This window comes from Petaurus breviceps, unplaced genomic scaffold, assembly GCF_028583685.1.
Source record: "Petaurus breviceps papuanus isolate PSGF00001 unplaced genomic scaffold, PetGlider_PUasm1.0 90865, whole genome shotgun sequence".
NCBI classification, from domain to species: Eukaryota; Metazoa; Chordata; class Mammalia; order Diprotodontia; family Petauridae; genus Petaurus; species Petaurus breviceps.
Window position 1 is genome coordinate 2,841,889 of NW_027187367.1, and position 26,244 is coordinate 2,868,132.

A 26,244-nucleotide genomic window follows, 5' to 3' on the forward strand; every position below is an offset into this window, starting at 1 on the left:
GATACTGTACACTCCATGAGAATTTCTTGCTGATTCCTCATAGTAAGGTAGGTAGCCTTTGCATGTTGGGGGTCTTTGTTATCACTTATTTTGCTATGCTGTTTGTTTACTTTGAACTATATTCTCTGGTCTAGTAAAAGAAATCAGTCAGAGCTTCTTAAGCTGGACTCACAGCGTGCTTTCTAATCTAGGGTGTTTTCTGGGGGCCTGTGTATGAGAGGAGCTTCACGTACTACATGTGCAGTGTTACAAAGGAGGAAATGCTCAGTTTATTTAAAGAACAAGAAGTAGGCCTTTCCTTCTCTGGGAGAGCAGCCCCCACCATGTCCACCCACCTGCTGAGGATGGTCCTCTGGAACTGCTCCAGTTTCCTCATCAAGCACATCAAGCACAACAAGCAGACGTAGAGCCAAACAACCTCAAGGTCCTTGTTCTGCTACAAGGGGCTGATCCACCAGAAGATGATAGGCATCAAGCTGGCCACCCACAGCAAGGGCATCATGGTGGTGCTGAAGCAGAGGGCAAGTCAGAGGAAACCTGACACTTCCTATATGAGGACCACAATCAACAAAAATGCTCTGAGCACCTCATCCTCAAGAATAAATACCGGAAAGATCTCCACGTGGCCGCTCTGCACCCGGCCAGTGCCATCCTAAAAAGCCAGAAACCAGTGGTGGTGAAAAAGAAGCTAATCCAACCACCCCAAGAGCACCTAAGGTGCCAGGTCTGTCTTTGGCTAATAAAGTCAGACTGCAAAAAAACAAAAAAAGGAAGAAAGAAATAGAAGAGCTCAATTGGAGCAGATGGATTGTGTTAATACTAATGAAAAATAAGCTCAAAAAGTTTGATGTTCCTGATTCTAGTATGTTCTGCTATACCTTCCATATCAGGACAAAGGGTCTGACCAATGCCCTATCTTATCTTTCTGGGATAGAAGGGATTTTTAGGTGGAGGTGGGGTGGAGTTAAACAAGAAGAGAGTTTGTAGAACCCCTAGGAGTACTGAGGGAAGGTAGGAGCTAAGGGAAGAACGGTGGCATAGAATATGTAAATGGCATTACACAAATAAATATACACATCATATGTACTATAATAGACAATTGTTGGTAAGGTAGTGAATTCTGGGTCTTTCCTAAAACACGCAGTGGTCATGTTTCTTCATTTGTGTATCTTTGTTCAGGTTCTTCCTTCCTCTATGCTTACATAAATGTTATCTCTCCTCCATGCCCTTCATGCTTTACCTGAAGACCAGCTAATGCCCTATATCTATGAAGCCTTCTCAGTTTAGTAGAGTCCTTGTGATTTCTCTGAAGACTTCTTTGATGTCTTGATTCTATCATTACTGTTCATGCCACAAATTTTATATTTAGCATCTATTGCCTTGTATTGATATTTAGAAAAAATAGCTGTCCTTGGAGACAGGGAGAGCTGGCTGGGTTCAAGGTCTACATCTGATACATACTAGCTGTGGGACCCTGTTGAAGTCCCTTAACCTAAAGTTATACCTAAAGTTGCCAATGTGTATTCATAGAGGGAGTTTTCACATTAGGAAATCCTTCTGCTGATGTATGTAATCAACATTGTTACTGTAGCATCTTAAGATGCCTCTTTTTCTGAGTGTGTAATTCCCATCCCCAGATTAAATTCCTCAGCACCAATGTACTCCATGGTTCTACCTCCACTCAAAATCATAGTTCCCATTGAGAGACAGCTAGGCAGCACAATGGATAAAGCACCAGACCCAAGTGAGGAAGACCCGGGTTGGAATCCTATGTCAGACACTTACTAGCTATGTCACCCTGTGAAAGTCACTTAACCTCTGTCTCCCTCAGTTTCCTCAACTATAAAATGGCTATCATAACAGCACCCACCTCATCGGGTTATTGTGAGCATCAAATGAGATAGTATTGGTGAATACAGTTCACACATTCCCTATACATATGCTTGTCCTCTTCCCCTTTCACAGGTCACTGAAATCTTTTACTTTTACCAGTCAATTAAAGGACACAATTAGTTGAAAGCAAAGGCATTTAATGAAATATCATAGGAAGAAAAATAGTAATAGGACATTTCTCCCATAAACCTAGAACATGCTCTCTAATAAATGTATATCATCAATGGGAAGATTGAATGATCATATGTGAAATTCATGAAGAGACATAAAAGGGGTAACATTAAGATCTTTCTATATTCCAGGCACTGTGCTAAGTCACTGTGTGACAAATATCTCATTTTATCTTCAGAACAACTCTATGAGGTAGGTGCTATTATTATTCTTATTTTGAATTTGAGGAAACTGAGGCAGGTAGTAGTTAAGTGATTTGCCCAGGATCACTACAGCAGAATTTGAACTCAGGTCTTCCTGATTCTAGGTCCAGAGCTCCCTAGAGAACACTTATGACCAAGGCACATTGAAGAGGTTACTCCCATCTCCAATACTTCAGTGTCACTGATGTCTTTTGAGAATGTCATTGTGCTGTTGCCCCTGCTTGAGCTCATCTTCACTGACCTCCTGTGTTACATAATCTCTGCCTGGTGAAGCTCAGCTGGTCTTTCCCTGGTAATGCTCCTCTGGTCTTACCACCATTTCTAAGGCTGATGAAGTTCTGTTTCCCGACTTTACCCAGAACTGGAGTACTCAGTGAAAATTCTACCAGATAGGCAGCTAAATGGTGTAGTGGATAGTGCACTAGACCTGAACACCAGAAGAACTGAGTTCAAATGTGACCTTAGAGATTGAGTCACTATAAATGCTTATTTGCTACCTCTTCTCTGTAAAAGGAAAAGTGAACTTTATCATTTCTTGCTTAGCTTAGAATCTAGTGGCTTAAGCTTCCCAGATGAGGCCCTTCACACAACCCAGTATCAGGCTAGGGAAACTCCCTCAGAATTTTTGCTTGCCATCATGAAATCTATTAGTTCCCAGATCCTTTACTATGGAAGGCTTTTCCCCTACACAAGGTAAATTTTCCCTCCAGGATCAAGCTCTTTTGGAACACAGGATAGCCAGTTAAGTAAAACCCAGAGACATTTAATTTGTCTTTGAACTCCACCCATTCAGGTAAGGGCAAGCTCTTTTTCCAACTCTCAATCTGATAAAGGGTTAAAAATCCTCATTCTTCCTAATTAATTCCCTTATGGTGATTCTGTGCCATCAAACACATTTCAGGGAGGGCTTTGCCAAAAGAGCCAGAGGCAGCTAGACTTTTCCATCAGCCCAAGATCCTTTAGGTCTCATGAAAATGAAAGGGAGAGGGAGAAGAGCAGGGAATAAAAGCCTGTTAAAAGCAACCAGAGTAGAGGAATCCTCTATTATTCAATTCTTTATCACCACTTCCGGCCTCCCCTATGTATATTATGGCTGACATATTTGTTACAAGGGTTTTGTGGTGTGCGTTTGTGTTTTTTCTCCCAATGGGGGAAAGGAGGGAGAGAAGGAAGTAGACAAAGTAGAGAAGAAAGAGAAGTAGTGGTGGTGGTATAGAATAGTAGAAAAAAAATGGCTGGAGGAAAAGTAAGGAATTCATTTCAAGCTTAATAATTCTATAACAGTATACTTCTTATGTGATGTTTAAATAAAATCTTTTAAATACTTTTTTGTAGCCAAGGACTTGTTGTGTTATAGCTACTGAAGGAGATACAAAATGAATTCTCCCTAAGTGACATATGTAGCAAGTAAAGTGTAAAGACTACATTAAAACAAATTTCTCTTGATTCTAAGTTGAAGAATTCTTCCATTATAGTAAATTGGATGTTGGGAACAAGGAGATTATCTTGGTTTCTCCAGGTTAACAAACAAGGGACCCCTTTTCCATTCTAATACCACAATGGAGATAATACATCATAAAGAAAGCAAATTATCCTGCCACCATTAAACTAAAATGCATGTAAGAGAAAGAAATTGTTCTTTTATCCTGCTTTTGACTGTATCTGATGTAAAATTGTATATTTTATACCTCTCCCCATCCTTTAAATGAATACTCCTATATGTATCCTGAGAAATGAGGCAACAAGGAAAGATGGGCTTCTGCTTTTCTCTCCTACAAGAGTGACTGGTGCTATAAAGGAAATGAAGTCTTCCAGGAAATAGTTTTGGGGAAGAAAAGTTATTCTCCTGCTTGTGGCAAGAGTTTAGGCAAGATAGCAGACTACTTATCTGTTGTCATTCCTATTAAGCTTCCCTTCTTTATCAATCCCCAAACCTTCTGGTAGGGTTTTGAAGTTTTATTGGACCCATTCCACCCCCTTTCTCTCCTTCTCAAGATTGCCCTTTCCTCATTTAACTTCCATTCCTTTTATATATGGGTCATATCTTTTCTCTAAGATGCCCTTCTGCTTTCTATCCACTACTTAAATCCTTTGATGTTTTCAAAATCTCAAAAAATCCTTCCTCTTCCAGGACTAACCTGACTTTTCCCCCTGGATATTTCTCATCCAAGGAAGTCTGTTGAATGTATAGACTACTGTAGTCTGTGTATTATGTCTGCTTCTTGTGTGTTGATCTAGTCTCCTCTTACAATTTCCCAAAGGCATGGACCATATGTCCTTTATCAAACTGGAAGCTTCTTTAGAACAGCAGCCAAGACATGATTCCATTAACTGGGTGAATATCTAGTCTGAGAACTGTGTTTCTCTTATCCAATATGGACTTAGATGCTGGGGAAGTGTTCTCCCTCTGTCTTCTAGCACTCAATGGGCAAGACCTATTCGTGCAGTAGTTCTAGAATTTCTTGAGAGCTATTTCTTTGAGCTCACCCTTCCACAATTCATGAGGACTCACTGTGATGGAATGGCCCACTGACAAATAATGTGACCCTTGGGTTGAGAAGAGAAACTCTCCATAACTCCACCCTTATCTCTCCCTCCACTCTGCTCTGCCCAGAAGCCTTTTCGCAGCTCCCTTCACCTCCTTGTTCCTCAGGGTGTAGATGATTGGGTTGAGAGCAGGAGTGACCACAGTGTAGAACAAGGAAACGAACTTGCCCTGCCCCTGGGAGTAACTGTGTGTGGGCTGCAGGTATGTGTAGATGGCAGAACCATAGAATAGACAGACAGCCGTGAGGTGGGAACCACAGGTCCCCATAGCTTTTCTCCTCCCTGTTTGGGATTTCATCTTCCACACTGCCCGGCCCACAGCCCCATAGGAAACCAGGATGACAGCAGAGGGCACCAGCAGTATAACTACCCGAGCAGCAAACATCTGCCTCTCTACCGCGCCCCCGCCCCCGCAAACCAGTTTCAATAGGGCTGGCAGCTCGCAGATGAAGTGGTCCACACGCCGGGGTCCGCACAACTGTCGCGTGCCCAGTAGTATGGTCTGCGCCAGGGAATTGCTGAACCCACCCACCCAGCTGGCAGTCGCCAGCGCCTGACAGAGACGGGGCGAGGCTAGGGCTGTGTAATGGAGCGGACGGCACACGGCAGCCGAGCGGTCCAGCGCCATCACGGCTAGAAGGACGCATTCAGTGGAACCCAGTGCCAGGGAGATGTAGAGCTGGGTCATGCACCCGGAGCGGGACAGCGCCTTTGCCCAGCCCCAGAGGTTGGCCAGCAGCAACGGAACAACGCTGGTAGTGAAGCCTGCGTCCACCAGAGCGAGGTGGCAGAGGAAGTAGTACATAGGAGAGTGGAGTCGAGGGTCACGGACCGCCAAGAACACGAGGGTCGAATTGCCAACCAGAGTAAGAAGGTAACAGAAGAGGATCAGGGCGAAGAGTAGAGGCTGGAGCGATGGCCAGTCGGAGAATCCCAGAAGAAAGAAGCATGTGCCAAGGCTGTGGTTGGTCTTGGGAAGCAGAAAATGACCCAGAAATTTTTTTAACCCTTTGGAAATCGTCTACCTGTCCCGCCTCAAGTCTCCCCCTCCGCTCCAAAGAGTTCACAGTTATGTAGAACTTAGCATGTTTACGAAGCCTTTTCTTGACAACTATACCTTCTTTTCACATGCTTAGAGACAGAGGCAGAGAGAATGGAGAGAATGTTATCTCCTCCTGGCCCCACTTTATACAGCAATCCCCATGTAGGGTAGGAATCATTTTTTTTTTAATCTTTTCAAAAATTTTGTAGTCTATGTCCCTGCCCCAGAATAAGTACTCAATAAACTTTGTGAAAATGGATTGGATTGAGAGTAATTTGCCTGGAAACTGACAGGGCCTGAACCTGGACCTGGACTGGAATTGGGGGGGGGGGAGGGGGGAGGAGGTAGGGGAGAGCTGTTGTAACCGAAAACTGGTATATATGGAGTCGGGAAACACTCTGCCCTCTTTCTACCATTGAAATTTTGAACATACTACTCATCACCTACTCCATCTTGGCCTTCCTTTGCCTCCCTGGGTCTCAGTTTCTTAATCTGTAAAATAAATGCTTTGAGTAAATGACCAACTTCACTACATATATATACACACATACATTTATATTTTTATATATGTGTATATATACATATACATATATACACACACATATACACACATATTGGAGATAAGGGTCAAGGTTTGGTAACAAAAACATGTATGCAACATTTATTTTTCAGACCTTTCACAATGTAAGTTGGGCAACACAAAGATGTGTATTATGTATACCTTGGTTTGATTTAAAAAAACTATTGATATTTTAAAATTTTAAATAATTCCAAATTTCCTAATTGAATTCACTTCAAATTTTTATGGGAATTTTCATTACAAGATCTAGTTCTACAAACTGGAAATAATTCTAGAAGTATAAACTTTTTTTAAATGAGAGTTATATCACAACAAAACAATGTAAATGCCCTGCAGTTATAATTGCAAAGAAATTTTGCCTGTATTTCAGAAATTCTGTTCTGGAAAACAATGGTGGACAGAAAAGTGAATGGAGCATGTATAAAATAGAAGTAGTATGTTGTAAGGAAAGAACACTAAACTAGCAGTCACAAGATTGTTACTTTAGAACCTCTGAGTCAGTTTCCTTATCTGTAAAATAGAACTATTAGTTTCTTTATGGCATAGTGTTGTTGTGAGGCTAAAGTGAAATAGTTTATCTGAAAAGTGATCTGAAAAATCTACAGCACTAAACAAGTGTAGGTAGTGATACTATGCAAAAGTTTATCTTGAGGCAGTTGTGGTGCAGAGAAATGGGTCCTGGATCTGGAGCCATAAAATCTAGGTTTGATACCTGACTTTGCCACTCACCACCCATGTGACTTTGGGTAAGTTACCTCCCCTCTGTAAGCCTCAGTTCCCTCAAACATAAATGAAGGGGAGAGTATGCTCAGTGACCTCTGAGGTCCTTCTTCTCTTGAACCTTGTGATCCTTTATTTAGTGGACTGAAGTCTGGTTGAAGTTTCGAAAGTGACTGTGGTATAGTACAGGGGTGGGGAACCTGTGACCTTGAGGCCACATGTGGCCCTCTAGATCCTCAAGTGTAGCTCTCTGAGTGAATCCAAACTTCACAGAACAAATCCCCTTAATAAAAAGATTTGTTCTATAAAACTTGGGCTCAGTCAAAAAAACACATCCAAGGACACAGAAAACCACATGTGGCCTCAAATCCACAGGTTCCCTACCCCTTGTATATTGGATTGTACATGACCATTTGGAATTGCAAAGCCTGAGTTCTAATTCTGACTGACACTTTTTAGTTGTATGACTAGGGATAAATCACTTCATTTTTTCAGATTCTTAGTTTCTTCATTGGTGAAATGAAGAGGTTGATAGAAATTTAAAGCTGGAAGTAAACTTACAAGGCATCTAGCCTAAGCTCACCTTACATATGAGGAAACTGGGGTCCTGGTTATTGAAGGAAATTGTCCAAGGTTGTAAAACTAGGAAGTGGCAGATATAAGACTTAAACTCAGGATGTAAATTCAATGTGTAAAACCACCACAACATGTCTGGATTCAAAGTTTAGACTAGGTGATCTTTAGGGGTCCTTCCAGCCCTAACATTTTATGATGCTGAGATATAAGATGTTGATCATAAAAGCATCTCACTTCACTAGATTCTTATGTTTTAGCCCTTAATCATTAAAGGGGCATTGCCTCAGACAAGCAGGTAGGACCTTAATTTAGAAAGGCCACGGTCATCCACTGTATCTTGTCTTAACTTTTGTCTTGCCACTGGACTTCAGTGACTGTGGAGGAGGTAATGAGACTGCCTCATTTAAATCCACTTCATGTGCAAGTCAAGATATCACCCTCATGATGTTACTGGTCCTCTTTGAGAATGAAGGAATGGCAGCAACAAGACTTGTCTGAATCTTTTCAGGAACTGGGTGATAAATGTATCATAGACCTGGAGGTAGAAGGAACTTCAAAGGCCATCTAGCCAGACCTCTTCCTTTTACAGAGGAGGAAACTGAGGCCCCTAAAGGTTAAATGAGTTGTCCAGGGTTAAACATCAGATGGTAAACATCAGAGATGGGATCTGAACTCAGGTGATCTGACTCAACAGTCATTTATCTACTGTAGGATGGGCAACAAATGATTTTATTTCCTAATTTTCACTTCTCCTGATCAGCATCATCTTCATTTTCCCTCTGTTGAGGTACAGTCGAGATGACCCAGCTCTATAACCAAAGTCAACAAAAAGGAAACCCACAAGCAAATAATAGAATAAAAGAATCATAGAATGACAGAACTGGAGCTTTTGAGATCCTTTAGTCTCACATTCTTCTTTTATAGATCTGGAAACTTAAGTTCTTATCATGTTTTTGCTACTTATCAGCTGTGTCTTTGACCAAATTACTCCTCTTCTCTGGGTTTGAGTTTTCTCATCTGTAAATGGGGGGGATGGGGGAGGGAGGGAGGGTGAATGATCCTTAAGGTCAATTTTAGAACTAAGTATTATTGATCTGTCTACTACTAATTTAATAGTGACTGTGCCCCTAGTCTGGCATCTGGGGTTTGTACTTTGCTACTTGTTATCAGGGTATAGGAATATATCAAATGACTTATTAATGTAGTGCATGAAATATGGTTGTTTGTAAAGATCACTTTGATCATAAAAATCATATCATTCATGCATGTGACATCTTAAATGATTTTATGTTAGATGAAATATATAACAATAAAAAACTACAAAAAAATAACATGATATAATAATATGTAGTATAAATAATATGAGATTATAATGTCAATTAATATAATTATTTTCTATAAAATTATTTAATTAATAATCTTAATCATTGTGCTAATTATTCAAAAGGAAAAATCATAATCACAATTACTTTCAATTTTACAGAAAAACAAAATTTTAAAAATTCATAGGGAAATGGTGGGAGGAACTCCTCCCTTCTAAATGTTTCTCTTTCCCTATATTTCTTTATACCTACAGTATCACCATGCTTAGGGCCCCATCATTGCCTGACAGAACAAGAGAAAATAATGGCTCTGCTACTCAGTATGACTTTAGGCAAGTCACTTTCTTTCTTTTGATTTTTCCCTGATCTCTAAAATTAGGAGGCTGAACTAGATATTCTCTAATGTCCTTTTCAGTTCTTACCACCTACGATTCTATGAGAGGAGAATTTACTTGAGGATGGAAGTCATGTACCATTTCTTTTCTTCCCTTGCATTAGACAGGCTAGTAGAGAAAACTTTCCAAGAAGATTGCTGTGGTCTGATCAGGATAATCAGTATTTTTTTTCCATTTTCTCTCAAACATCTCCAGTCTTACTCTGAAAACATTAAGAGATACACACAGGTCCGTGTATTCCACTGGTATTTACAAAGAGAACACAGGCAGACATTGTTGCTCTAGGAGGGATTGGTGGCTATCCAAATATTAATGACGGTTCCTTTACTGCTACCTCTCACTCCCTGTCTCATAATATTATTGCAAAGAAAGGACTTTGTAAATTGTAAAGTGCTATACTAATGTGAGCTAGTTGTAATGAATCTCTCTCTCTCTCTCTCTCTCTCTCTCTCTCTCACACACACACACACACACTTTTTTCCTTATATTCTTTTTCTTTGTTTCTCTCACTCTCTTCTCTTCTTTTCTAGGAATAAAAACCTCTCAACTTCCCCTCAGGTTCATTATTTAACCTATCCCAGGCTTCCCTCAGTCTGAGGTTTTCTCTTTTTTCAATTTCCTCCTCCATTTTACAGAACTTACAGAAAGGGGGAAAAAAGAATGTCAACATTCAATAATGAAGAGGGAGTGCATTCCAGGCATAGTAGATGACTTTTGCAAATTCAAGCAGGTGGGAGGTCATGGGGAAGATTTAGCAATTTGGCTGGTAAGTAAAGTAGCTGTAGGGAAAAGTGTGAAATGAAACTCAAGAGGCAGGTTGGAACCAGGCCTTTAGATGCCAGTCCAAAGAATTTGTATTGTATTATATAGACATTAATGAGCTACTGAAGATTTCTGAGCAAGAAAATTATATAGTCAGACCTGTGCATTAGGAAGATGATTTTGGCAGCTGTGTTGTGGATGGATTGGTGAGTGTAGGGATTGAATTCAGGGAGACAGGTGTGATAGTAATGGCAATTAAAGATTCCCCTCTATTGGCTTGGTTTTCAAACTGATTGTGTTAAAACCCAGAGCTTGTTAATCCCACCTGTGGGATGGACTTGTTGATGTGAAAAGAAAGTCCTGAACTGGGAGGAGCTGGTACGTAGATTTGGAGAGACAAGTGAGAGGCAGAAGAAACTTTTTTTGGAAGCAGCACCTCGTGGAGAGAGAGAGACTAAGAGAATTGCTGGTGGCCGCTTTGAATTGCCCTGGACTTTTGAGACCTGCCCCCTGAGCTGCCAAGGACTGAGGAGATATGGCTGTTTTGCTGGTACTTTGTCTGTCTGTTTTGATGTTCTTTTGCCAGATTTGTCCACTGGTGAAAGACAGTCCTGTTGTTGAAGAAGTCCTGGAACCTGGCTTTTGGTTAAGAAGCCCTGAGACTGTCCTGCAGACAGAAAGTGAATACTGTCCACTGGTGAAGGACAGTGCTGTTGTTGCAGGGGTCTGGAGACTGTCCTGCAGACAGAATGAATACTGTCCACTGGTGAAGGACAGTGCTGTTGTTGCAGGGGTCTGGGAACCTTTCTGTTGGTTCAGAAGCCCTGAAGAAGGATTTTCTTGTTGTATGTTTACAGAAATCCTGGGAGAGGGTTTTGCTAATGTGTTCAGGGGTTCTAGGACTGTTCTACAGACAGAGGATGAATTCATGAAGGGACTGGCAATGTATCTTATGGCCTTGCTAAGCCTTGTCTCCCCAGGAACTAAGATTGCTGAGAACTTGCCTCGTGTCAAGATGAAGAAAAGACCTCCATTTGGGTATTAAGTGCTGTGTTTAAACTTGATGTAACTCTGGGGTAGATTCAATTGTGATCCAGGGGTGGGGAACTTTTGACCTTATGTTTGGAAACTAATCTCCCTTTGAGAAGATGGGCTTTGTGGTGGACCAAATGAAGGTATAGGCTAGGGGTGGAGAAGTATTTAGAACAGAGACTTTGTTATTGATTGAATGATTGGAAGGTCCTGGGGTGGGGTAGTCCTTGGAGATTATTTAATCACATTTAGTAAATGCTGTATTTGGAATGATGTCATGTTTTGATCTTCTCTGTTCTTGGTTGGTCACTGAATAAAATGGAGAGCACCTATGCTGGTATTTTGAACCTTGGGAAGTTGCCTTTCCTTGGCAATTACATTACAACAGGTTAAGAGGCTACCATGAGGGCCCAAGTCATTGTTCATGGGAACACTAAATAAATAGTAGGGTATCAGTCTGTGTGGAGAGAAGGCACAGATGTGAAAGTTGTCTGTGGAATTAGAATCAATGAGGCTCCATAACAAATATTGGGGTAAGACAATGGGAAGAGTGAAAGATGATTCAGAAGAGAAGAGAAAACTTGGAAAGGGGAAGGGTTCATTTTAGCTATCTTATGTATTTAAAAGCTAACGTGAAGAGACATTCTTATTCTACTTAGCTCCATGAGTGTAGAAGTTGCAGGAAAACATATTTTTTTTATAATTGGGGGAAAATTTTCTAACAATGAAAAGGTTCCCAAAGTGTAATGGGTTGTCGCAAGAGTCACTGGGCTTCTCTTCACTATACATTTTTAAGGAGAGGTTGACCACTTATTTGTAGGGGGTTTTATAAAGGGTTTTCTTCTGGGAGGATGGGTGGGTATAGAAAACCACTTTCAGATTCTGTGATTTTGCATGCCCTAATTCATACATAACCCTATACCTGCACATTCCTGGACTTGCAGCACTGATTCTGAATTTAAATGACCTTGGTGCAAATGCCACCATCACATAACCTTCCTGAGTCCTAGTTCCCTCATTTATAGAGTAAAGCAGTTGAATCAAATAACTTCTGAAAACCCTGACAGCTGATACTATGACCTAGAAATATAACCTTACACATTTTTACCAGGCACAGTTTTAAGTGTGTATCCTTTCACCATAAAAGAACCCAGAAACAGGTTTATACCCAAATAATATGCTCCTGGTTCCCTGCCTACTCTTCAGGGTCTATATATGGAACATGGCATTCCAAGCTGGCTTCTCCCCAGAAAGCCCTGGATTTTGGTCCACTAATAATAATAACTGGCATTTATGTAGCACTTTATAGTTTGTGAAATGCTTTACAAATATTATCTCATTTTGTCTTCACAACAGCCCTGGGGAGTAGGTGCTGTTTTTGTTCACATTTTATAGATGAGAAAACTGAGGAAGGAAGTGGACAAGTGACTTGCTAGCATAACCCAGCTAGTCAGTGTTTGAAGTCAAATCTGAACTTAGGTCTATCCTGAGTACAGGTCCATTACTCTACTGTGCTAATCAGTTGCCAGATAATCATAGGTCACATTTATCTTCTAGACTTTACAAAGAGCTTTCATCACAACAACCCTGTGACATAGGCAATGTAAGCATTAACTAGGATTCATATCTAGGTCTCCTGATTCAAAGTCCAGATTATTTTACATTAATATAATTTAGTTTCTTAACTGAAAGGGACCTTTAGAATTCATCCATTTTATAGTGGCTTGTACAAGGTCACACCTGGTGAAAAAAAATTCAGACTGGAATCCAGATCTCATGGACTTTTTGTCTAGGACTGTTTCCATGACACTAAAATGAATTCTGCTGTTTCTCCTTGAACCATTTCTGTCATTTGTTGATGTAAACTAAGGGAATTCATTTCATTATGAAGGGAACAATGTTAGGGGAAAAAAACTTACTGCTTCAATAGCCCCAGAATGCATCCAAATCTAGGATGTTGTCCTTAGTCTCGTTCTACAGATGTTAGAAGACCAAACTCACCTTTATCTCTTCTTTCATTTTCCTCTCACTCTTATCCTCTGGAGTTGAATTTCAGAGCTTTTGACTAACACATAGGTCTGCTGTTTCTCTCTGACTCCTCTGTATGTGAAATTTCAGTAGGATAAATTGAAGGTAGATGTCAGTGCCAGATGGGGCAGAAAGGTATGACTGAGGTGCTGGGAGGGGACTGCAGGATATTACTTCCTAGATCTATCAGGAGGAGGTAGATATATGGTTAATGCCATCTGTCCTGACAATAAAGGGAGGATATGATCCTTCTAGGTCTAATCTAGACAGAATAGGTAACAGTTGTGGGCTAATACCCTGGGAAGAGTCCTGTGGTTGAGAGCTGGCAGGAGAAGAACTAAGGGTTAGCAGGAGAATATGTAATCTTCCTGGGAGCAGCAGTAACCACTTTCCTGATGCTGAAGAACAGGGGTGTTGCTGATGAAGAGTGAGAAGAAATGAGAGTGAGAGTCAGGGCTTTCAGTCTCCTGAAAGGGAACACTAAGGCTCTGGGGGCAACCATGCATCCTATTCTAACAATTAGTGGTTGGTATGGAGGTGTCCAGAGAGGAAGTCCCCAAGGTAAGGAAAGGGAAGTTTAGGAAAGGGAATCCCTATAGGACACTGAGTCTCTGGCAGCAGGAATTGGAATCCATTGCAGTGGTGAAGGGAAACAGATTGTTCAGGGGCAGAATTAACCTAGTGCAATTCATGTCCATTTTTTTCACCAGGATCATTCTGTTAGCAAAGACTCCCCCTACCTGAATCTTATCATTGAGATCCTGCTCTTCTCTCATTATCAGCATAATTACCTTGTGTCATTTGCATTCTATTCTTTCTAGCTGATGGAGTTATATCTTTTCTCCTGTGTCAAGAAAAATCTGATGTGTTGTTTTAGGGTTTGAAAGACATAAGGAGGCTAGAAATTCCATTCACTTAAAACAAACTTCGTTGAAACACATCAAATTGAATGATACCCTCTCTCTTCCTCAATCATCAACTAACATTTATTATGTACAAAACACTGTGCTTGAATTCTTTTAGTTTTTCATAGGTAATATGAAATGGACTGTTTTGAGACTTTAGGTCTCTCATCTATGGGGAGAATTCAGATGCTTTGCAAGCAAGATAAGATAGGGTCTTGGTCAAACCCTTTGCCCTAATATATAAGGTATACCAGAACATACAGAATCACTCCTATCAAACTTTTTAGACATATTTTCCATTGGTCTAACAATCCATCTGCTCCGATTGAGCTGTCATATTCCTTGTTCTTTAAATAGACTGAGCATCTCCTTCTCTGTGGGTTTGCACATATAATACCTGGAGCTACTCTCATACATGAGCCCCCAGAAAACTTCCCTAAATTAAAAAGCACATTGTGGGTCCAGCTAAATGGGCTGTGACTGGTTTCTTTTACTAGACCAGAGAACATAGCTCAAAGTAAGATATTTAGACAAATAGTGTATGTTTAAACAAAATAAATAACAACAAAGACTCCCATGGACACTTCCAGGGCCAAGTTGGCAGGGCAAGTATTAAATCATTGTTTTGTTTTTCTCCCGTATTCATGTCCATAAAACCATAAAATAGCACCCCAGAACACATCCTGGAAGAGTGGAGCCAGCAGAGAGACAGAATAGTCTTTTAACCCAAAAAACTTGGAGGATCAGCAAGAAAGGTCTAGCTCACTGGTGTAAAAGAGGAAAAGATTCCAAGATAAGAAGTGTCCCAGCAAGCCCCACCAGAACAAACCAGCAGGAGATTCTGAGCCTCAGTGTGGTGGAGTGGGCAAATGACAACACCAGGATCCCCCAGCTGCTTTAACAAAGCCAGGGTAATTAAGACAAGAGAATGCTGGAGAATTTAAACCACCCTTCCCCACTTGGCAAAAGAAGGGGAAGGGCAACAACCATGGACTAGCAGTGGACCTAAGAGGCACTGGGCCCTGTGCCTCTGGTCACCCTGCAACCCACCCTGTAGGCAATACCAGGGAGTATCAACCAGGTTCAATACATTCTGCCAACCCTGCCCCAGCAGCTGCAAGTGACCCTAGTCTTAGCAATATCTGCAGCTATGAGGAGGGGAGAGATGGACAGGTCAGGCCTATGGCAAGCATTCATTGAATCCTGCCACCAAGAATCATCATTATTGGGAAAGCCCTGGCATCAGCCATCCCAACCCCTGTCAGGGCCTGGCATGGCCCCACAAGGTGAGAAGCCAGTAAGCCTCTGTTCTTGGTAAACCCACACTTCTCTATTCCAGTTGCAGGGAGGTATCAGCTTTGTAATTTATGGTGAACTATTTTCTCTCTGCCCCATTTCCTGATCTGTAAAGGGAAAAATAATAATAGTTGTTGTTATGGGATCAAAATGATATAATGATTGCAAAGTGCTTAACACAATGACTGGCATATAGTAGACAAAATATTATTATTATCTCTCTAATTTAATATAGTTGTTCCATACCTGATAACTTTGAAGAAATTTTAAAATATCAACAGTAATAAGATCAATAATTTTTACACGTGATAATCAGGAAATGCAATTGATGTTATCTGAAATTTATTGCTTGTGTTATTACTTTGTTTCCAAATTGTATTGTATTTCTAAAATTCTCTTAGATCATAAAATACAAGAGACTACTGTGAGGTAGAAATGGTGTTAAAGCAATTTTTAATCTGAATTTTGGTGCATATGAATTGGGCCTTAAAAAGGATACAATAAAAAATGATAATTTGAGAACTTAAAATTTTAATGAGGTATATTTGGTTATAAAAAGGTAATAATAATACTGATATTTACTATGATACAGAATTTTTCACTTGAAATCTTGGTTGCTATGAAAAATATATAAGGTGGTTTACAGTTGTAGTTTCAACATATTAATAATGAAATGAATGATTCTCTGTGCAAAGAGATTTGGAAATATATTCACCTAAACTGATAATGGGCTGTTTCAAGTTTTAAATATATAATACTGTATAGGGTATTGTTATATTTCTAAATTGTGTAATTTGGTAAACAATTGCATCAGATATGTTGTTGAAAAAGCAATTTCTTTTATAATCTAGATGTTAGATTAATAATTATATATATATGGTAGAAGGAATGGGTCAAGATAAATGTTCAAGTTTTGTATATATTTAAGAGGAAGTTTCACCTAAAATTCTTATCAAGTCTGTGCAAGAGTTTTCTGTGTTGTAGAATTCCTACTGAGTCACTGGGAATCCTTGCACAAAATAGGAGTGTGATTTTCAAGCCTGTTTCTTCTAAGAATCACACACACACATACATATATGTATATACAAATATGTAATATATGTATATTTATAATATATATAATAGGAAGTTTGTGGACTAACACATTCACTATCTCTGTGAAATTCCAGAATGTAATTATTTTCTACTGATAAGTTTAAGGACCAAGGAAAGAAAAGATAGATGAAACTTTTAAAGGCCTGGTTTGTTATTATGATAAGGCTGATTTAATTGTGTATATTCTTCTTGGCTAACAAAAACTTAATCTCCTTCTCATTACAACACCATTTTGACTTTGACTAAGGAACTTTGTAGTACCTAGGAATTGTTTATTATAATACTTTGGGAATGTATTTTTGTTACTTAAAGACATTTTACACCAACTTAGTTTGATGAATTTCAATGTTTTAAAGTTTATTTTTGCTTTAAGGTAGAAAAGAGAGATATCTATAATTTTAGAAGTTTAAAATTGATTTTCCTCCATAAAAGTTTAGTGATTATTCCTCTTAATATCAGGATAAATTTAAACTGTTTTTAAAGAAGGCAAAATACTTTTACAAGAAATACTTTGAAAAAAATCTCTTGCATGATATTTAAAAGGCTTACTAAATTTTCATTTACAAAATTATTTATTGCTAAATTACTGTAATGATTTGTAAAGGAGAAGAAATCTTACTGGTCTGATGTAAATTTGTAGTCATTCCATGGCCTAAGCAAGAGTTAAATTAGTGTTTGAACTTATCATATGTATAAAATTCAATTCCTGAAGTACATCATTCTTCCAGAGTAAGCATAATTCGAGAAGAATAAACAAACTTGTGAAACAAGTATGCAAATCTATCAAATTGTAGATTAAAGTCAGGAGCCTCTTTGTTTGTTTTTTTTTGAGCTGGGATAGGATTCCAGTACAGACAGTTATGTTAGTGAAGAGTAGTAACTTATGATCTATCTTGTGTTATCTTAACAAAAAATCTATTACTTTTTAATCTGGAATCAGAACATGTACAAAAATTTATACAAGTTACTTAAGACACACCTTTAGATGTTCCCATTGTTTAAAAGGATTCTGAGAACAGTAGTATTTTTCTGTGATCAGTCTCTTACTGCCGCCAATGTGAGATTAAATCCTTATTATACAGGATGTGTGATCCTTGAGAGCTGAACTCACCAGAAACTCAGTATTGGAACTTGTTATTCAAGACTTTATGGGATTGTAATTTACTATTGTTTTGATTTTTGATTATAGAGATAGTTGTCTGAATTGCCATGAAGCCAACAGTAGAATGGCATGTGCTGCAGGTTGAGCTGCTAAAGATGGATGTCTGTGCCTAGCAAGAGTTTTGAGGGCAACCTTGGATACAGACTAGGTAGGATCCTCCTAATTCTATTTTCCAATTATGCTATTTCCTTTCTGAAAAGGAAAATTTTCCCATCTGATTAATCCTAAGCCCTGCTTCTAACATCTAGTTACTACAAGATTGACTGTCAGATATGACTAATGCCTGGAAGCAAACAGAGCTAAGGAAGTTTTTCCGTTCTGTTATTATATATTACCTTGTTATAACTATGTCCATTTTTTTCCTTTTAAAGCAAGTTTCTATAAGCAAGAAGTTCTGTAAGTACAATACTAAATCTAATAAATAATAGATGGATACTGGAACATCTCTGAGTTACTACAATTGAATGCAAGTATGAATAGCTTACAATTTTAAACTATATTTGTGGTCAAATAATAATGATAACATCCTTCTAAGGAGGAAATTATTAGATCAAGTAATATGACAAAGATGTAATATGATAGATGTCTAATTAAATAAGGTAGAAAATTTTGGGATAAAGCAACAGGATTAGACTTTTTCCTCTAAGAATTATATACAGATGTATATGATTGGCTTCCAAAATTCATCTATCGTGGAAATTCAAGCTTTAAACATGTTTTGGTAACAAGACATCAAATTTGGATATTTACACATAAATTGTATAGGATAATGGTAAAAGTTAGTGAAATTATTTTCCCATTATTAATGTATCTGTCTGATAATTTTAAAAGGCAAAAGAGCTCATTTTATGATTGGACTATCAAATTTTTAAAAGATTCTTATACCAGTTAGCATATTTAGGTAAGGATAGAACTAGTAGATGATACATAAACTGAAATTCTCTGAAATTTCAAAATTGGAGAACTAAATTTAAGTGATTATACTAATTTATACTAAATCAAAATTATCTGAGAACTTCTGAATCTGAACCAGAGAAGCAGAACTCTCTTTTAGAACTGTCCTACGAATAAAACCTATTGTCCAGGAAAGGATACAGAGGGACCAGATAACTACATGAGACATCTGGGGTTCAAAAGGTACTACTTAAATGGACATTGGGCACGAGTTATTGGGGTACAAGGAGACTTAACACTGGTGATGATTACTGTGTTGATTCACATCATTCATGTTTAAGTTGTCTTGGTTATCTTGGTGACATGTAAATCTCCCTTTTCAAATTAGTCCATTGTGAGCCCTCTAAGTAGTTAAATCTGTACCTGACTTAAGGTAATTATGCATTTTTTTGTGAACTGTGAGAAAAACTTTGTTGTTTTGCTTGAACCTAGCCCTGTATGACTGGGAAAGTGAACCATCTCTACATGCCTTTAACCAAGGACCCATATTATGCTGTTTTCTCTCAAGTGCCAACTCATATATCTTTGAAAAGAGCCTATCAGGTCTTTCTGACTACTCACAGTTACCAGCTTGTAGATGGATACTCCTGGATGATCTAAAGATACTCTTCTCTAAGGAAGAATGAAGTTTTCCCATGCCTTCCTTGGTCTATAGGTGAAACCTTTTGGCACACCTTTGACCAAAAGGAGGAGAATGTGAACCCCTCCTGAAACCATTTTGAACCCCCAAAACTGACAAAAGACTAAAACCTGGATTGACCAATCAAGAGAGACATTTTGACCCACTATGAGCTTAACCTACCATAATGCCTTGCATGCTCAGGTATAACAGACATGCTTTGTTTTGTTCTCTGAGTGAACTCAAAATGCTTCTCCCTGTATCAGCAACTACAAGACCAGATAAAGCTGACCAGAGGCATTCTTCTTCCAAGGACAAAGTGCTTTGACTCAGACACTATCTTGAATAGTGGGAATTTTCTTATCTTGGTATTCTATAGATGCATGTTATGTTCTTTTATATCATGTTAATGATAGAAGAAACACAGGTATCATGGGTCTATAATTTTAACAGACACTTTGACATTTCTTCTATCTTATTGTATTTACAACCTACCCAATTAAGAAATTCCTTTCTCATATTATGGTTAACACATATGGAGACGATAATTTTGACTGACAGAGGCATCCTGAGCTAGGAAGGGAGGGAGAGGTGAGAGGGAATTACTCTGAGGACATAAAATCCCCTTTGGCTATCTGTCCTTGGGCTCATTTGTACAATGAACTCCCATGCATATCTCTATATGCATGTTCCATAAATTTTGAGAGAAATAAACATGCACATGCAGCTTGATTTTGTCTTTCTTAGAATGAGTTCAGTAATTATTAACACCATCAATTGGGGAATGGCGGAGCAAGCTGTGGTATATGAATGTAATGGAATACTATTGTTCCATAAGAAATGATGAGCAGATGAACTTCAGAAAAACCTGGAAAGACTTACATGAACTGATGCAGAGGAAAAATGAGCAGAACCAGGAGAACAGCAACATTGTGCAATGACCAACTTTAATAGACTTAACTCTTTTCAGCAATGCAATGACCTAAGACAATTCCAACACTAAGGATGGAAAATGCCATTCACATTCAGAGAAAGAACTATGGATCTGAATGCAGTTTGAAACATACTATTTTGTCTCCTTTGTTTGTTTTTTTCTTTCTTGTGGTTTTTTCCTTTAGTTATGAGTCTTCTTTACAACATGACTAAAGTGGAAATGTTTAATATGATTTATTATTTACATTTATATATAGCCTATATCAGATTACATGTCATCTTAGAGAAGGTGAAGGGGAGAAAGGGAGAAAAATTAGAACTCAAAATCCTGTAAAAGTGAATGTTGAAAACTAAAAATAAATAAAATTAAAAAAAAAAAAACAAGAGAAGGCCATTAAAAAAGATAATAAGAGAAATGTCATTAATCTGGTTCAAGGTGCTTGATCTTTATCACTCATAAACAGGAGAATGCTCCCAGTCATCTTAATCCAGTCTTGAGTTTGCTGACACAGCAAGAGAACTTTGGAGTTAACTCAGAGAGCATCACAAAGCATTATTGGTACCAGTTCAAATCCTCCTCTCCATCTCTATTTCTCTGTTTGAGTGTGTATAGAGTGAAGGGTGCTAGATGTTCTCTGATGGCATGCAAAGCTACATACTATCAACAGAAGTGTCAAAGGTACACCTGTATGAAACATCACTAATCTTCTGTCTGCTCTGCTCATAGACTCAATTTCTTGCTGGTGGATGCTGGCACTGTGAGAAGGCTTCTGGAGCAGAAGAAGTCATCTTAGGAGATGGGATAGAATAGCTATAGCTGGTAGTATTGAATTGTTCTGTCCTTTCCACCTTTCACTCCTCTGAACCTAGACAAAATTATTCTAATGTCTTTTCTGGGTAGCATTCTTCCAAATATTTACAGACAGCTACCATCACTCCCTCTCTCTCCCTGTGGGTCCCCGCCTCCCACCCATCCCCCTCTTTTCCCTGCTTCCTAACTAGTTGGTTGAAGAGTAACTGAGAAATGGGAGGTGGAAAGGGGAGGAAAATAAAGCAAACCAGTGTTTATTAAGTGCCTCTCCTGTTTGGGGCCAAAGTGATACACTGCAAAGTATTTGAAGTCAGAAGACTTACATTCAAATCCTGGTTCTGCTGCTTATTTCCTGGGTGACTACTTGGGAAGTCATTTCACCATTTGGGGTCTCACCATTTTTATTTATAAAGGGTTTTAATTTGGTGCCTCTAAAATACCTTCTAACTCCAAATGTATGACCCTATCCCTGAAAAGCTTTATTAGAGAATATAGACTAAGTGATATTGCAGTGGTAACGAAGACTTTAGCATGAGTCTCGACTTAAAGAGATGAGGAGCAAGAGAACTATGGCACCTCTTCACCTGGAACATCTCTGTGGAGCTAATTTGGGAGTGCAGTGTGCCTCACAGGAAGGGGGAGGGGAGGAGGAGAAGCAATGCTACTTTCAGTTTCCTAGAAATGGTGAATGTTTATCAGAAGCTCACTCTGGATCTGGAAAGTCCCAGGATGAACTTTAAGATTTACCTCTCTGATCTCACCTTCTGTGGTATTTCTGAATTTGTTCCTTCAACAACCTCATGTTAATATATTTCCTCTGTATAATTTCTCTGCTACCTCCTAACTCTCATTCCCAGCTCTCCATCTCTTTTCTCTTTTTTCTCTAGAAAATCCTTTGCCACTGTGGTGAAAAGAGCTTTGGACCTGGAGCAGCAAAAACCTGAGTTTAAATACTGCCTCATCTACTTGCTAGCTATGTAACTCTGCCTCAGTTTCCTCTTCTGTAAAATGAGGACAATAATTATACCTACTGCTCAGGATTATTGTGACAATAAAATGAGATAATGTTTGCAAAGAACTTTGCAAACCTTAAAGTACTATATAAATGCTTAATATTACTACTATGACAACTACTACTACTATTATTATAATGATTTATTATTAGGGCAGCTAGGTGGTAAAGCAGATAAAGCGCTGGGCCTAGAGTCAAGAAGACTAACCTTCCTGAATTTAAATCTGACATCAGACACTTACTAGCTGTGTGATCCTAGGCAAGTTATTTAATCCTGTTTGCCTCAGTTTCTTCATCTGTAAAATGAGCTGGAGAAGTAAATGGCAAATCATTGCAAATATCTTCACTATGAAAACCCCAAATGGAGTCACAAAGAGTCATACATGACTGAACATCATCATCATCATCATCATTATTAATTAATATTATTTCTAAATGCAAACATTTATCACACATGCTGCATTATCTCCACTCATATATTGCTACTTTTATACAGACTCTCATAAACTTATGCCTGGACTATTGCAATAATTATTGGTTGGTCTCCTTGCTCAATTTCCTGCCTACTCCAGTTCATCCTCCACTCAGTGGGCCAAGTCATTTTCCAAAAATGCAGATCTGACCATGTCAACAACTTATTCAATAAATTCCAACAGTTGTCTGTTACCTCTAGGTTCAAATACAAAATGCTTTGTTTGTCCTTTAAAGTCCTTCACAATCTGGCCCCTTCCTACCCTTCCAGTGTTCTTGTACTTTACTCCCCTCCATATCCCCGTGCCTCAGTTCAAATTGTACCTTTTACAGGAGGCCCTCTCTCTCTCTCTCTCTCTCTCTCTCTCTCTCTCTCTCTCTCTCTCTCCATGCCCTTTGAGGTTATTTTTCATTTACACTAGGTAAATGTAAATATGTATGGAGAAATTTAGACTTTTCTCCCCTTTTGCAATGTGAGTTCCTTGAGGGAAGGGACCTGATTTTGTCTTTTTTTTTCCTTATATCCACCTCTAATTTCTTGAAATGCTATTTGTTTCATTATCCTTTTCAGCTTGTTCTAGGAAATTTCTCCTAGTCATTTGTGATGTGTCAGAATTCAGAAATTTTACTGGAAGGTCAAGGCTATGGGGTTGTATGGCTGAAAGATGAAATCCAGGCTTGGAAACATAATTCAGTATAAAATAGGGATCTTATACAAGAGGGAAATCATACAAATGAGCAAAGACCAAGGGTTCAATAACAATACAATAGTGAAGGTAAGATGAAGTATTTCAACATTAAAAATAAAAATATATTTAGAGCCCTTTTCATTTGAAGATTTATCAGAAAGTACTTTTACATATGAAGCAACTAGGTGGTGCAGTAGATAGAATACCTTGCCTGAAGTCAGGAAGATCTGTGTTCAAATCTAGCCTCAGATACTTGCTGTCTGTGTTATACAACACCCCCAATGACATTTTATTTTTTTATTTTAAATTTAATATTGAAACAAATACAAATTACGAGAAGAAAAAAAGCATTATCATTTGAACAGTATAATGTAAGAGAGTATTCAAAATATACAGCAATAAATTTCCATTTCAAGAAAAGCTATATAGTAAATACTATGTATTGTATTCAGAGACTTTCATCTTTTCTTTGTGTCCTTGTAAGTTTTCTTTTGATCTCTGCTGTTCACTTTTTAATTTTTTCTTCTTTTCCCCTTCCTCCCTGCTCCCCTCCCCAAGAAGGTTATGATTGAGCACATAGATAGATAGATAGATAGATAGATAGATAGATAGATAGATAGATACATATATAAACATATACACACATATATACATATACATGTATATACATATACAGAAAGATACATATACATACACTCACATACATATAGATATTCATAATCATACTCATATATACATATACATTCATATGCATCTACATAAGACTGTACTATACTCAATTGTCCTCTCTTTCTCTGAGTGTGGATAACACCTTCCTTCATAAGTCCAAGTCTTTCCATATTTTTCCAAGTCCGTCAACTTTTCATTGCCTACACCACAGCGATATCCCAATCTTGTACCTTTTAGCTATTTTAGATAATCCAAAACAACTTTGATGAATATTGCTGACACCTCATGTAGTTTCCGTTTTTCTCTTTTTTAGCCTTAACTTTGTTCAAGTTCATGATTACCACCCTACACCTTCATGTTATGTATTGTGTGTATCTCTTATTTCCTATCCCTGCTGACTTCTCTACATTACTTTTATCCACTACCTTGCCCTCCTATCACTTAACTTACACTCCCACCAAGGATTCCTCCCATGTCCTCCCATTCCCATTAATCTAAATACCTTTCTATAGCCCCCAGTATCCTATTCCCTCACCCTCCTCTCTAAAAATCCCTCTGTTATCCTCTTCCCCTTCCAATTCCCTCAGTCTTTTATTTCTTTCTGAAGTTAGAAGACTTTTATACCCTTCTAAGTGTATATGTATTGTTTCCTCTTAAACCCATTCCTGATGAAAGTAGGGTTCCAGAACTAGCAGCCCTCCTCCCCCAATTAATTCCTCTGTGCTAGTTCTTCCTCTCGTACCTCATTGTATAAGATAACTACTTCTTTACCTGTTCCTAAATGGTTTTACTTTTTAAAATCATATCATACTTAGGTCTACCCTGTAATGCGAATGCAAATTTTAAAGATCTTCCCTGCCCCTAGGCTAAAGTGCACCTGAAGCCTGGGGTGGGAGGCTTGTTTTTCAGTAGATACTTTTTGATTGGCCAGTGGGTCAATAAGATTGTTACATTGACTGGGTATGGATGTAATGGCTGGACAGTTTGGAAATCTGTCTACTTGATCTGTTTCTGTCTTGATAATTCTGCCTGTATGCTTTGAAGTTCGGGGTGCTGACCTTTTTCCCCTGAACAAGGTAAACGATATATGTCTGACTGATTAAAGTAAGCTTGTTAACCCATTTTGAGTTGCTTTCCTTTAACAAAGCAGATCCAAGAACCTGTGGTAGCTGCAAACCCTGCGGACCCTTGGGGTGCTTGCTGCTACATACCCAAATCTTTCTTACCAGCTACCCAATTACTAATAACAATCTTGGACACACATTTTACAATACCTTATATAAAAGGTACAGTTTGTACTTATTGAGTTCCTTATAATTAGTCTTTGATATGTAGCATACATTTCCTTGGCTCTTGTATATTCTATTCAGGTCTATTGTTGGGTTGTTGTTGTTTTTTAATAGAATCCTGAAAGTCTGACAAGTCATTGAATGTACATTTTTTTATTCAGGATTATGGTTAACTTTGCTGGGCGTGATATTTTCAGCCACAACCACAATTCTTCTGTTTTTCGATACATGTTGTTCCAAGATCTGTGATCTTTTAGTACCTCTTTTTTGTACCTCTTTTGCTACTTCTTCTCTGTAAAAGGAAAATGAGCTTTATCATTTCTTGCTCAGCTTAGAACCCAGTGGCTTAAACTTCTCTTTTCTAGACAAGGTCCTTCACAAACCCAGTATCAGGCTAGGGAAAATCTCTCAGAAGTTTCACTTGCCATCATGAAATCTATTAATTCCCAGATCCTTGACTATGGAAAGCTTTTCCCTTCCAGATGGTAAATCTTCACTCCAGGAACCAAGCTTTTTTGGAACACAAAACAGCCAAATAGTTTAGTAAAACCCAGAGGCATTTAATCTGTTTTTGAACCTCACCCCTCCTGTTCAGGTGGGACATTTCCAACTCTCAATCTGATAAAGGGTTAGAAAGTCCTCATTCTTCCTAATTCATTCCCGTATGGGGATACTATGACATCAAACACATTTCAGGGAGGGCTCTGCCAAAAGAGCCAGAGACAACCTTACTTTCCTTTCACTCAAGATCCTTTAGGTCTCATGAAAAATGAAAGGTGGAAGAGGGAGGAGGAAGGAATAAAAACCTACTAAAAGGAGTCAGAGTAGAGGGATCCTTTTATATCCAATTCCTGCCTCAATTATGTATATTATGACTGGCATATTTGATACAGGGGGCTTGTTTTACTTTTTGCAATGGGGGAAAGGAGAGAGAGAAAAACAATAGCTTATTAATTTAAAAAAAGTAATTTTTAAAATATGCATAAATGGCTGGTCCTTGGCTGTGAACCACCCTATTTCAATTATCTTTTCCTGGATACAAGTCCTATTTTACCAATTAGTATGGGA

At 38.5% G+C, this 26,244-nt stretch overlaps 1 protein-coding gene and 1 pseudogene across 1 annotated transcript; one reads left to right on the top strand and one right to left on the bottom strand.

The window, feature by feature from the left end:
• Positions 1-323: 323 nt before the first annotated feature.
• LOC138150179 (large ribosomal subunit protein eL28 pseudogene) lies at positions 324-4,614 on the top strand (annotated as a pseudogene).
• A 237-nt stretch (positions 4,615-4,851) lies between these two features.
• LOC138150181 (putative olfactory receptor 2I1) lies at positions 4,852-14,047 on the bottom strand. The gene is made up of 2 exons (XM_069073638.1): positions 14,012-14,047; positions 4,852-5,835 (listed from the first exon to the last, which is right to left on the bottom strand). The coding sequence occupies exons 1-2, from the start codon at positions 14,045-14,047 to the stop codon at positions 4,852-4,854; spliced, it is 1,020 nt and encodes a 339-aa protein (XP_068929739.1).
• Between the last annotated feature and the right edge of the window lie 12,197 nt (positions 14,048-26,244).

Bases quoted from the DNA above. Each gene is read 5' to 3' on its own strand.
- LOC138150181 (XM_069073638.1), bottom strand. From the start codon at position 14,047: ATGAGAGAAGAGCAGGATCTCAATGATAAGATTCAG. The intron at 5,836-14,011 runs GTAGGGGGAGTC...CGGGACAGGTAG, and splicing joins ATCTCAATGATAAGATTCAG to ACGATTTCCAAAGGGTTAAA.